The sequence below is a fragment of the Poecile atricapillus genome, chromosome 12 (assembly GCF_030490865.1).
Source record: "Poecile atricapillus isolate bPoeAtr1 chromosome 12, bPoeAtr1.hap1, whole genome shotgun sequence".
Lineage (NCBI taxonomy): Eukaryota > Metazoa > Chordata > Aves > Passeriformes > Paridae > Poecile > Poecile atricapillus.
This window is the reverse complement of record NC_081260.1, coordinates 18,604,623-18,619,260: the sequence shown is the minus strand read 5'-3', so window position 1 is coordinate 18,619,260 and position 14,638 is coordinate 18,604,623. Positions and strand designations below refer to the sequence as shown.

The 14,638-nt window shown below is 37.8% G+C and overlaps 1 protein-coding gene across 1 annotated transcript in view; it reads right to left on the bottom strand.

Annotated features, from left to right (window-relative positions):
* Nucleotides 1–14,638, bottom strand: part of DIAPH2 (diaphanous related formin 2) — a 184,671-nt gene that overhangs the window by 111,164 nt on the left and 58,869 nt on the right. Inside the window, exons 19-22 of the mRNA XM_058848183.1 lie at nt 13,380–13,481; nt 11,936–12,030; nt 10,161–10,262; nt 4,370–4,609 (exon numbers count right to left, since the gene is read on the bottom strand). Coding sequence (XP_058704166.1) covers nt 4,370–4,609; nt 10,161–10,262; nt 11,936–12,030; nt 13,380–13,481 — 539 coding nt within the window. The remainder of the gene's footprint in view (nt 1–4,369; nt 4,610–10,160; nt 10,263–11,935; nt 12,031–13,379; nt 13,482–14,638) is intronic.

The following is a 14,638-nucleotide window of genomic DNA, read 5'->3' as shown; positions in this document are numbered from 1 at the left end:
ATTAAAGGAACTCCTTGTTGTAAATCCACAATCTGTTCTTGGAGCAAAATCCAAACCACGCTGCTTTAGGCTAAAGGCTTGGAGACCAATTCTATTGAGACACACAAAATAAATGCACTCTGCCTCACTGGAATACAGAATGACAACAAAAACAGCAAAAGTAATCCTGACTGTAGCTAAAGGAAATTTAATGCATCAGTTGTATTTATGAAAAGCTGCAGGAGAACTCTGCACAATGGGAAGTAACAGGTAAATGTATATTTTTTTGCTGTTCTTTTGACTGCAGAGGCACTTTTTAGTGGCCTGAAATATATCTGTATTCTTGGAAGTGCTAAGACTCTGTTCTCCATTAGCCTGAGTGCATGAACTGCTGAAATTAGGTTTTTTTTAGTTAAAAAAATAAAAACCTGAACTATTTGTTAGACTATGGGAGCAGTGGAATGTTTCCAATAACCTTATGGCTAAAGCCCATGGCAGAGTGCACACGTCTGGAGAAAGGAACATCAGGAATTTAAGAGAATGAGAGAACAAACTGAAGAACAAGGCTTCTGAGTTTGCCCATTTTTGTGCAGATGTGAAGAAGGAGAGTGTGAGCTGATGGAAGATCCAACAGAAGCAGTGACTTCCTCTTGCTCACAAAGGCAACAGAGTAGGTGCAGGTTAGAGTTTCAGAGGAACACACTTCACTTGACAGAGAATTAGTAATACATCTGGAAAGAATTGTTTTAACAGCATTTTACTCATCTAGTACAGTTCTTACACAGAAGTAAGCTACAACATACACAACAAATGAAATAAAGGATTTATTTAAGAAGAATACATAAATGCGTGTGTAAAATCTCCTATTTGTTTTCTCATTCTCTAAATCACTTGAAGTTCTAATTCTATAATCCTCATGACAGGCTTGCCATCGATGTTCAATTTAATAGAGGCCTTTCAGCTTTAAGGATTACCCTGTTAGGAATAAATGAGTGCAGTGGAAAAACAGGCTTTTAAAAATATAAGGTATTTAGGCAATTAAGAAAGCAATTTAATTCATACCAATTCAGCGATTAAAGACTAAACAATGCTCAGTAATGGTATGCAGTTAAAGGGCTTTAATGTGTTACATACACACAAGTTCTTCTGACTTGAAAAAAATCCTAGATTTACTGGCTAAACATCTGCATGGGAAAGAGAAATTGCATTTCAATTTGTCTGTGAACAACAGTAGTGGGATTTGCAGTCTTTGATCTCTCTGACATCATCTAGTGGATAAAGCACTTTTTTTCTAAATGGACAAAATTATTTTGATTTCAAATTACAACAGGGACATGTTTTGCCACCAAGAGCAACATCATAACAAGAGCCAGTATTAGCACCTTGTAGTAAACATTGATTTAGATCTTGAACAAATGTATCAAACTCATTTCTTTGGCCCAATCATAAACAAGTCTCTGCTATGTTCATCTTTATTTTTAACACAATGGATACAGATAAGTCTGCTTGATATTGAGAATCAATATCTGTACTTTAAAAATCAAGTCCTAAGCCTACTCCTAGAATGAAAAATAAGATAGGTGCTGTTTGAATGTAATTCAGCACAGAGTTTAAATCTAAAAATAGAAATGAAAGGCAGCAATTGGACAGGTGACAGCATGGTTGTGTCTGTATTCTCACCCTGTACTTGTATTCAATATATAACCCAGCCATTATTTTAATTTTTTTTTGCAAATAAACGCAATACTTTTTATATTCAGCTTTTTACTTGCAGTAATTTTGCCCAGTAGAATGACATTCCTGGGCATGTAAAGAACCTAAAGGCTCAGCCTCATTTCTGCTGTTCTACACACTCCAGCCAAGTGGATGAAAAGCAAAAAGAGCCCATTAACTTGTGCTTACAAGACCAGGAGCTGGACTTTGATGGACCTCATGGGTCCCCTCCAACTCAGGATATTCCATCACTCTGTGATTCGGGATAAATTTTTAACGCTGTGGTGTTCAAATTTTAAAATACAGGTTTTGAGTCCATGGCCTCTCTTTGCCCGAGAGACCGAATTTGGAAATAACACAGTTTAAAAAGAAATGAAATAAATTGGTAGATCAGTGTGGGCTGCAGAAAGCAGCTCCAGCTGAATGCTGAAGCATCAATTTGAGGGTCAACACCACGAGATCCATTGCTTGGGAAAGGATTAAAGGCCAAGGCACACAGAGCCCAACACAGCACAACCATTCAAATCAAGGGAGACACGGAGGAAGATGTTTAATTCTGTCAGCCAGAAAAACACGAACAGAACTCTCTTTGCACAGAGTAAAGCATTTAACCCCTGCCAATCCCACCACAACCCTCTGCCAGGATGGGGCTGGGTTTTCCCAGCTGCTTCTGGATGCAGCTTTCAGGTGTGAGGGTTAAATGTGACAGCCAATGCAGGGAAAAACCTGTGTACGAACCATCACTGGAGTGACACTTTATTATAGCTATAAAAAGGCTCTCTATTGATTTTTATGAGATTACAGACCTTCTCCTACCCTAGAAATCTTTCCCCTGTTTCCAGAACAAGGGCTACTGGACAATAAATGTCCCCTCATCAGTAATACTCAGACTGGATAAACAGCTTGTCTTGTTCTATTTGCAGGATGAACAAAAGTAACATAGCAGCACTCAAAGAATAAACCACACATTGATCCAGCCAGAACGCTGCAAAAGCTTTATTGCAGCTGAGCTGTTGGTCTTGACTTTCATTCAGCACCACAGGAGCAGCAGCTGTACCTGCACATCTCCAAAACAAACCTCCTTCCTTTCAGTTCCATTCCCATGGAGCAGAAATTTGGAACTCCTGAGGGGGTGCTGGGGGTTCAAAAAGCAGCTGGATCCTTTAGATATATTAAAATAACACAGCAAATTTCACCTGCAGTGAATTACTACAGCAGCCTCCCTCAGCCTGAGCACTTTTCCTGCTGTATTTCTGTTTTTACAGAGCATTCCATGCTCAGGCAATGAAGATGCTCTGGTGCAGGCACAGGAACAGCTGCTCTCCCTTGCCAGTCTCGACACATCCCAGGAATTCTGATGTCGACGTCTCTTATTCGAACTAAATTAAGTTCTCTGCCTTCTGCCAAAGGTTGTTTACAAATCATTTCTATCTTCAATAACATCATGCACTGCAATATAGCATCCAGAGAGATAATCTGTTTTTAAGGATTTGCAATTACTATTCAGTCATTAGCCTTCTAGCTCAGTCCAGACAGGCTGCAGTTGTGCTTTCTTTTATTTTCTTTATCATGTTTTAATAAAAGTTGTAACAAAACCAGATCTGTGTATGAAATGACCAGCTCTGCTGTAAAAGCATTTATTCTTCAAAACCGAACATTTATCCCAGATCAATATTTGCCTTTTTTCTCCTCTTTTTTCAGACTGTATAATGTAAGTTTTTCATCCAGTAAACAGACAATTAATTTTAAGACTGTTCAAGAAACAAGCAAAAAAAAAAATCAATACAAAACTCTGGTTTTATTGAAAAGTGAATTCATCACATTAGGATTCCTCATCATGAAGTGTGTGTATTCTGCACATAGACATCTTCCACCTTGCTGACAGTTGATTTAAAAAACTTAATAAAATTCTTTTATCATGGGCAGAAAGTCCACTAAATTATGGTCACTGGTCTAATAAAGGAGTTGTTATAACAAAATGCAAAATAAAGGCTCTCAAATTCTGCTAAACAAGCTTGAAGGTGGAAATACATTCCTTAGGAGCAAAAAGTAACGACACCTTAAAATTATCCAAAGAATCCCAGGAATGCTCACTCTGGATTTCCCTGTCTGCAATGAAATACAGAGGTGCAGTCAGTAAATTACACTGACTGCTGCTTCTCCCTGCTTTGGGCACTTTCTCCTGTGTCCTGAGTTTCACAGAATCACCAGGTTGGAAGAAACCTCCAAGACTGAGCCCAAGCCATCCCTGACACCTCAACCAGTGGCACCGAGTGCCACACCCAGGGATGGTGACTCCAGCACCTCCCCAGGCAGGCCATTCCAGAACTTTATCACCCTTCCTGTAGAAAACTTCTTCCCAATATCCAACCTGTGTTTCCCCTGGCACAGCTTGAGGCTGTGTCCTCTGGTTCTGTCAGAGCTGCCTGGAGAAAGAGCCCGACCCCAGCTGGCCACAACCTCCTCCAGGGAGCTGTGGAGAGTGACAAGGTCACCTCTGAGTGTCCTTTTCTCCAGGCTGAACAGCCCCAGCTCCCTCAGTGGTTCCTCACAGGGTTTGTGTTCCAAGCCCCTCCTCTGGATGTGCTCAAGCATCTCCAAGTCCTTCCCAAAGTGAGGGCCCTGAGCTGGGCACAGCACTCGAGCTGCACTGGGCTGTCCCTCGGCTGCAGCTTACCTTGCAGAGGAAGCTGATGTTGAAGCCAAGGGATTGTGCGTTTCTGGAGCCAGAGTTCATGTAGTTCCCCAGGAACAGCACCAGCTCCAGGAGCTTGCTGAAGCTTTCACTCTTCTTGAGCTCCTCGCAGGCCAGGGTCACTGCCATGATGTCGGGTTTGATGTTGTTGACGTGCTCCTCGAACATCAGCCGGAACAGGATCCCGTTGAGCCGCGCCCGCAGCATCTTCACTGAGCTCATCTGCAAAACGCCCAAGTGACATCAAAACATCAAAATCCAAATGCTGACCTATGAGAAAAGCTTGTGCCAAAACCCCTGATGCTGGGCAGCCAGCAAGCCCACAGATATTGCATGTTTCCATTGCCTATCCCGGATTTCCAGGCACTCCAGGATCCTACCAGCTTTGTGTTTCACAGCCTTGGCAAAGAGAGCACAGGAATAATTCCTTCCTGCTCTCAGAAAAAGATGGGAGGTTATAAATCCTGACGTTGTAACACAGCAAATGACAGAGATACTGAAAATAATCTACAATGGTGATGCATTAATTTGAATCCCCAAGACCAAATTCTCTAGGCTAGGTAACAAAACATGGCCTTGTCTTTCGTATTTTGCACAAGTGAACAGAGTTATTCCCTCCCACTTAGCACACCGTAATTCACAAGAGAAATTTAAATCAGGAAAAAAAGATGTACTGAGCGTTTTTAAACCACTTGAAATTTTTAATTTAATTGCAAGAATGATTATGTTCCAAATCATTTTACTTAGCAGAATACAGAAACATTTCCTCCCCAATGTATTCACCATCAGTGGTGTTCCTGAAGCACTGGGCAAGGAAAGCTTTGCAATGTGACAAATCACAGATCCTGACTAACAAAACTGGAAGGTTTTGATGTGCTCCTGTCTCTGTTGGCCAAACTTTGACCATGGTCCTTTGAGGAACCATGATGTTTCTGCTGGTGTTATCTCCCAACTGCTAGCAGAAGCAGCAGCAATAACTTTCACAGGAAGAACTTGAGTGGCCTGAATAATAATGAATTCATTCTAAAATGAACATAAACATGAAGACGCTCCAGATGGTCTCAAACAATTCCTATGATCAGGCTGGAACAAGGAAAAGGAAAGGATCAGAAAAGAAGCATTTCAGCAGAACTAGTGATCTTTTTTTGTAAATCTCCATTGTCACAAATTTCTCTCTGAGCCTCTATAAGCCAAAATCATTGAAAGTCTTGAAACAGTATTCTTCTAATCATTCTGTATTTCAGAAATATCATACTGAAAACATCTGCCTTGAAAGGATCTACTTACACTAATCTGCAGCAGTAGAAATTAAAATTAATCACATAATTTGCTTTAACTTTTGTAGAACAATCTCCAATTGCTGTTTTTACTCAAAATGGCACAGACAAAAGTTGTCCAAAGCTTTAGCTCCCAAAACCAGAGTGCAACTAAACAAGTACAAGCCCACAGGAGAGTGGGACAAACATTTGTGAAGAATAAACCTTGAACTTCAGAGAAGCAGCACTGTGTAGTGTCCTGGATCACTGATCATTTATCACCTTTTGACCACCAAGCCAGCAGTAAATTTTAATTTCACTCCCTGAACTACTTAATATTTTAAAATTATCTTGATCATCTCCTAAAGATCTGTTTCCTTCAAACCCAGACCATTTTTATGCACATCACACCCTTTATGTAGCAGTAGATGATGGCCACAAATGCAATTTTAGTTCCTCTTGCCTCACCCTGCCCTGGTTTCCCCTTTTGTGGGCCTGTTTCTAAATCCATGGCAGGCAGTGGTGACATACTGAACTTTGAATAATTTCCTGGAACTGGGTAAGGAGCAAAGCCTACATTCACTTAGAAAGCTCAAATTCTTTATGGGTCTAAATAAAATTAGTGTGAAAGGTATATAAGAAATACAACATTGAAGCAGGTGCATGGAACAGCAAACACTGCAAACAGTTAAAAGGCAAGAAAATGGATATTTCTTTTCCAGCTGACTGTCAGTGCTGGGCTGCATGTCATTATTTCCCCTTCTGGGCTCTCGTAAAGGTCTTGTCTGAACTCTCTACCTAATCAAGTTCTTTATTCAGTTCTTTATGCTTTATTATCATCATTCAATTCTCAAGCCCTGTATTAAAATGAGGATCAAAGGCTATTGGAGAAAGGCAAAAAGCACAATTAAATTTGCCTCACTTCCCAAGAAAAGGCTGACATTCCTCTAATAAAAATTTGTCAACTTACTAAGACAACTTAGCCTCTTACCTATGTAATATTAAAGTTGCCTTTTTTTCTCTGGAAACATTCGAGGGAGATTAATTCTGCAGCAGCTCACAAAATGACAATGAGGCCAAACAAGCAGCCAATAAATTCAATTTAAAAGACTGAATGACTGCAAACCAACAGAGGTGCAATAAACTTGGACAATTCTCCCCATTTTATCTGCCTCCCAGCCAGGACTGCTCATGACAGCTGAGCTGGCTAGACAGGAAAAGGGTCACAGAATATTCAAGTTTCTACAACAATTCAGTCAAATTTATGCTTTGCTAATACTAAAAATGTTCAGCTGCCCCTGAAGTGGAAATTCAGTTCCTTACTCAAGTTGCAGCTGTTTCTATATCATAAAATTAACTCTGGAACACAAGGTTTCCATGTAGAATTCAGGCAACATTCTGAGTTCATGTGACACTGCTGATCCAGCTCATCTGCTGTTCTTGCTCTGCTTCAACATCAATGCAAACTTTCCTCTACAGAAAGTTGTGGTGCCTTCCTCGATCCCAGGATACAACTTCAAAAAGTTCCAATAACTAATTAGAATATATAATGGATTTTAACATTTCATCTAAATGAAAATGCAGTTTTAATTTTCATTTTCACATCAGCCAAATATTAAGTTAATCAGTCCCTTCAAATAAGTTAATCCTTTACTAAGTATGGTTTTTCTACACAAATTTTAAACAACTTATTCCAACCTTTATTAAATTTGATGGGCAAAGTGATTATCCAATTAACATATCTTAATTACCTCACCTAAATTTACATAAAAATAAAGGGACCCACTTTAAATATTATTTAAAGTAGTCTTCTATTCCTAAAGCCAAGGTTAAGATTATTCTTATTAATGAGAAACTCCAAAATTAATTTGACGCAAATTAATTTTGTCAAGACTAAGTTGAGCTGCATTTCTTCCACTTCAATGGATACTTGAATGATCCTAAAATCAGAAAAAAACCTAGAATTTTAGCACCAGTAATGCAGTTGGAAGCCTCTAGAAATCAGGCAGGACCCACAAGGCAGAGCAGTGGTTTTTATTGAAGCAGATGGTAAAGCTGAATAAGCAAACAAGCTTCAGGACACTTGGTTCCTTCATAAGGCAAACAGCACCATTTGGAGATGTTTGATTAAGCAGTTTTCACTAATTAATGTTGCATTAAATACTTGGAAACTCTCTCAACTTCCTGTGTCAGTGTTTCCCGAGGAACACAAACCCGTGGAAGGGCACTGTGGCCGGGCTGGGAAATCAGGGATTTCTCAACACCCCAAACCCAGCAGGAATCCCAACTCCAAGGAACCCATGGGATATGGAAAACAGAATCCTAATCCAGGAATATCAGCTGGGAGCAGCCAGGGTGGAGCTGGGAAAAGGGAATGGGTGTCAGGAGGAGAGAGCAGTGAGGGAAATGATCCAAGTGAGGAAGATCAGGGTGAAGGAATTTCCAGCAATAAAATGGAGGGATGCCTACAGAGCCCTTGAAATCAAGGCCATTACACACAATTCTGCCCATTTCATTGCTGATTTTCAGCAGAAAATTGAACAGAATTCCCAAATATCAGAGGCTGCCTTAGTCCTAACACCTCCACCTTGCCTGCTTCCATTTCCCTCCAACACACTCCAAATATTCTCCCAAAACCCAAAGGGATTTCTCACTTTGTCTGCCAGTATCTATGTAGGGGAGAATATAGAAAATAATATAGATTATATGCATCTATCACAATACACAGAATATATCCATAAATAAGTTCTGGTCTGTCAAAAGACATAATACATTGATATGTTTGTATTTTAAATATATATATTTAAATATATAATAAATATATATGCATGCTATTATTCAAAGAAAGTAGCAAATATGTATTTATAGAGATTTTTAGATTGTTACTGATGAGTAAATGGCAATGTTTTACATCTTGCAGTAAGGCTAACTAATGTATCCCACTTCTACCAAAATTCTTCATCTTTGGAAATAAACAATTTTTGGAACTTTATGCCATTTATTAAAAAAAAGAAAATCAGTAGGCTAAAGTTTTTTAAAAGAACACACTGATATCTTTAATTTTCTAAATCCTCTCCAAAAAATCTCATTAGAACAAATCATATTCTGTTACTTCTCCAACTGAAAAATAATTTAAAAAAAAAACCCTCAAAAGGCACTTCTGAAGCCAAATTATGCTCAAATCAGAGCTTTTTAGTAAAAAAAAGAGTCTTTTAAGAGGCCTCTATTCCTGTTTTAATGCATTTTAATGTACATAATGCCTTAAAAATCCAGCAAGAGCAAACGTAGCTCCTGTGGAGCTGGAGATAAACCCTGAGCACGTTACTGAGGCTCTCATCATCATTTTAATCTCTCAGGCTGACGAAGGGAAGTGAAAACAGGAACTCATTTGCCTAAAGACTCAGGAGGTCTTTGGAAGACCAGGAGCAGAAAGTGATTCCCAAGGGCTGGCAGAGAGCTCGGGGTCCCACCCTCAGCAGCTGCATGGATCAAACACTGGATGGAAATGCTGGAATTTCCTCCCAGAGAGGCTCCAGCCATGCCCTGCCCTGGAACACAGCCAGGGACTGAGTGCCACCCAAAGGAGCAGAGCACAAGCCACAATTTCAGTGCTAATTCACATTTCACACCTCTCCTTGAGCCACTCTGCAAGGTTTAGTACAAATACAGGTGTTTTATATGTGTATGCATACATACATATAAAATATGTATAGATTTTTATTATTATTATTTATATATTTTATTTAATCTTATTTATATTATTATATATTTATACATATATTAATTATTGTTGTTTTTATTTTTATTATTATTTATATTATTATTTATATATTTTATTTAATCTTATTTATATTATTATATATTTATACATATTTATTATTTTTATTATTTATTTTAAATTATTATTAATATATTTTTATTTAATCTTATTTATATTATTATATATTTATACATATATTATTTATTATTATTATTTTTATTATTATTTATTTATATTTTTATTATTATTATTTATATATTTTTATTTCCTCTTATTTATATTATTATATATTTATACATATAAAATAGGGATGTGGACATATTGACTCTTCCAGCTTTTTACACAAAACAAATTGCTCAGAGTTGTCTCTGCCATGGGGTAACTGGGTCTTCTATGGACTCTTGGGAATTTATCTGCTCAAAGGCAGAGAGCTCTTCACAAGTGTTTATTAAACATTCAAGACAGGATAAAAGGTTTGGTCTGGAACAGGAGTGCCTGTTGTTTTTCATGTCAGACTCCTTGCAGAAAATCACCCAGAATCAGGGAATCAGAGACTGGAAAGGACCCCAAGGATCATCTGCTTCCAACCCTGCTTGGTTTGGCCTAATCCATATTAAAGAGATTTTTTCATTACTATTCATCAGGAAATTGTAACTTTCTCCTACTGCAGGTCTCACACACAACCACTAACAAAAAGATTTTATTAAATTTGTTTCTTTGTACGTGCCAAAATGGAACTCTGCAGTTTAATACATACCACAACTCCAAACTGCTCTGGCTCAGCAAGATCATTATATTCATCCTTTAATTCAGCTAAGGCATTGAGTTCTTTCTGCTCAGGAAGATTCTTCACCAGGTTCTAAAACAAACAAGGCATTATATCAAATTTGTTAAATTAAACTACCTAAGATATTAAAAATAACACGCTTAAAATACCACAACATGGAAATGCACGAGGAAATTACGGGACGTTTATTTTATTTGCGCAGCTTTAACATTATATAAACATCAAATCAAAGCAGTAATTATTTAATACAGACATCAACTGCTCTGCTAGAGTCTCTGATTTAAGAATGGATTAAAAGGTTAGAGTATCATTTTTCAGGGTCTGACACCATCAAGGAGTTTTGTCTCTCTACAAATTCCTTTTGCCCCAATGGCTGCACCTTGCTCATTAAATATTAATCAAGAAATAACTACTCTGTGTGAAACATGACAAAAGTAGGAAAAAAAAATAAAAATGACAACCATTAGACATTCAAAGTATCTGTGCACAAAGTACCCTTAAAAATACCTTACAAAAAAAAGTCAACATCCCAAAACTGTACAGATCTTTTGGCTGGCAAACAGGAAAAAGTTCAATTTGCTTGCACTCTTTTCCATACTCCCAAAGAAATTTGTGAGTTATCATAAGATCTTGAGGAGCCAAAATACAGATATGATAAGTATTTAAAATATTTACATCAGGACTCAGAAATAGTTTAAGAAATACTCAGTTAAAGTGTAGATTGCATTTAAATTTCCATATACACACAAGTTGAAATCCAAACAATAATGTATTTGTAGTAGAGGAGATCAGTGTGAAATTACTCTGCACTTCAGCTGTCCAAGGTGGGGCTGTTCCTCCCCCTTGATTTTTGATTTTAATAAACCTGAAGGTTTCTTAATCCTCTAATCAGACACCTCTGATCAATAAACCAAGTCCTCAATAAAATCAGGGCTTTGCACTTATTTTCAAACACTGAGACAACTCAGTTTAGACCAGAGTCCCCAGAATAACCATTCTGCAGGTCCAAAAAAGGAATAAATTAATTTAGAAAACCTTGGGGAGATGGGACGAAGGTGCAAACAGGAGATGGGGAAGGATGAAGGGATAAATCGAGGCCCAGAGGCAGCAGGAATGGGAATCTGTGGATGATGTTAAATCAAACAACACCAGCATTGCTGGCTGCTAAATCTTTGTGGCTTTTAGGGTTTCCACACTTCTCTGTTGAACTGTCACTGCTCAGAGACCACCAGGGGCCATGATCACACTTGTTCTCCTCCTAGAGGGGGGAAATCAGAGAGGGATGGAATCCCATCCTGCATTCCATCCTTTCTGCTCTCCAGCTGAGAGATTTGGGGCTCAAAATGAGACTAAAGCAGCTTGAGAGGAGGTTTGATTTCCAGGTTTGGAGCTGTCCTGAACCTTTCAGGGAGTTTCATCTCCCACTAGACAGGCAGAGCTGTTACAGAGCTGTTTCCACAAGAATCCTCATGAAACTTCATCGTGCACCAGCCTGGATCATCTTCAGCTTGTCTTTGCAGCTGAAAAACTACAATTCTCAAAGATTTCCTTTGGGAAGGGGAAATTCCAAGGAATTCTTTTGTTGACTGTGTCTTTGAAAGGCATTTTTGTGACCATATTCAACAGCAGAAGTGAAATCAATGAAGCACAACTGATACCCTGCCTTATTCTTGAATTCTTACTCCATTGTGCCATTTTTGGGTGGAAAGTGAGTTATAATCAAAAGCAGAGGTATTTCCACATACCTGAATCAAGGATTCACTCAGCTTCTCCTCATCAACCTCTAAAATGATATTTTTTATTTCTTCATAAGGCAAACGGAAGGAACCCAAAAATATTGCTGAAATTCAGTAATACATCATTAGAATCAAAAAGGTCAACAAAGATTGATACACAAAGGCAAACCATTTCTAGCAACCCAAAAATGACACCTCCATCTCAGCTGTGCTTCACAGTTAACAAGTCTCTCATATAAACAAATGCTAGTTAGGCACACTATTGCAGATTGACTTATAATTAATTTCCTAAGAAATGAAACTATGACAACAATTTTAATCTTTAAATCAGCCTCAGTTGCTCCCTAGCAATGTTACTTCCCAATAAAATTGTTCTTTAGGAATGACACCTGCATTCCTACTTCAGCAGATCTACTCAGCCAATAATAGATATCTTTATTATTATTATTGCTTTCATAAGCATGTATGAATAGCTGTACTGCACTTACAAGTGGGTAAACGATATTAATGTGATATTCTAGAAGAAAATTCACATCAAAGGGGTAATGAAGAGCTGGGCAAAGTAAGAAAAATGCTCTAACTATCGTTTTTAGGGTAACTGAACTTATACAAGAGACAGACATAATGCAAACCCTTCAAAGATAGAGTTCTCAAAGCAATTTGGTCTCAGAATGTTATAAAATCTCAAGAGAGCCCCATTCAGTAAACTACAAAGAATTCTTAACAGATGGATCAGCATAACATTGTAAAAAAAAGTGCTTTATATTCAGCCTGACTACTATGGCTGATTATCCTGCATCCATGACTTCCAAAATTTGAGGTTTTCTATCACTTGTGTCATAGCTCATTTTCTGCTCACGGATGTGGAACTAAACAAAGCCCACATTTGGGTTTCCACACTTATTTGCCCTGGGCACAGTTGGACTGGTGACATTTCTGGTGTTTCTGATTCAAATAAAAGACTCTGAATGATTGATTTCCCCCTGTAATTAAAGAGGGAAGAAGCAAGTGGAATGATACAAGTGGGCTGCTTTTGGTGCAGTAGCACTTGCACCTCTGCAGCACATCTGGAAACATCTTCCCTTAAACCTCCATTTCCTCACTCTGACCACAAGAACAATTAGGAACAGCCTCTAATCCCCACCCACACTGTGCTCTGCCCAAACTCCTAATAATCATCTAATTATACTTTCAGTCCTGAGCAATAATTGAGAGAATCTACTGACAAAAACCCATTAAGTGAAGAATTTTTCCATGTTACTTTTTTTCATTTCTCCCAAGTTATATAGTGAATCCAGAACATGCATTTAAACACCTCTGGATTTAAGGCTCATGCTCAAATTAGCAGTTTCTAGAAAACATAATTGCACATGTACACAAAAAAAGACAATTTACAAACAGTGAGGTGTAGATGCTACTTCAACATGGACCCAATGCCCTTCATATCACTTACATAAGTTCTGTGCAGATTTTCCATCCAAAACTCTTAATTCTTTTATCTTCTTCTTTGACTGAGCTGCTTTCTTTTCTTCTGATTCTTCGACAGGCTTTTTGGCTGGAAAGTAGGTATTCATTAAATTCCATTCCTTATTACAACTGTTCCATCTTAGCTAACAGCAAGTCCATTAGCAAACCATAACAATACATCTTTAAAAATCAGTTCAAGGCAAAGTGACTGTGCTGCCTCCACCTACTGTAAAATATCCAAATAAACAAAGCAAATGTCCAAAGTTGAAAGGAACAAGAAATAAAAATACGACAATGAATAATTTTCTCAAGCACTATCAAACATTATTTATGTGTTTTAACCCATGAAATTTCACTTCAGCTCCAATTCATTGCAAGCATTTTTAAAAACACAGAAATTTGGTGTTACCTCAAAGCACATGAGTGCCCTCTATTGAAACATTAATAATAAAGTCTTAATCCAAAACCAACAACATAAATCATTTGATAGTTACCACACTGAACAAAGGTATGTTTTTATGAATTATTTATGTTAACTGTGGTAAAGAGCAAAACTAAGAAAACAGCATATTTTAAAGTAATTTATTTTAAATTAGCAAGATTCACTAGCCTTATGTTCAGCACTTGAAATTATATGGCAGGAAATGTGGCATTGGAGCACCTAAAATATAAGCTGATTTTTTGCACAATTTAAAAGAGTCAATTTTCACAGAATTTTCTTAAGCACTAAGTAAACCCCTTAACAAGGATTTATTTCCTTTTAAATATCACATAACATATTTGGCACTGAAGGAATAGAATCTTAATGTGCTTAACATTAATTGAACTTAATGAATATTTTAAGTCATTCAAAAGTAACTGAAAAACTGTAAAGTCAAATTAAGATGAAGTTTCCAGCAGACTGAATATGGTTTTGTTCTCTGAGCACTGTTTTCTGTTGCACTGTAATGAGCCATCATGGGTTTCATTACATGTATTTCTTAAGAAAAAAATGATAATTTTTAGTGTGAAGAATAACAAAATTTCACTTTCAATCTCTTTAATAAAAAAAAAAAAATCAAAGAATGTAGAAAACAGGTGTTTGCCTCCTTACACCCATTGCCACCAGGACAACATCTGGCATAAAGGAATTCTGCTGGGTTTATAGCCCTGAATAATCACTTGATCTCGGGTGTGTTCATGCCATCACTAACTGAGCCAGTCCCAGGCAGTGCCCTCAGCCCCAGCTACCTCTAAAGAGCCCAA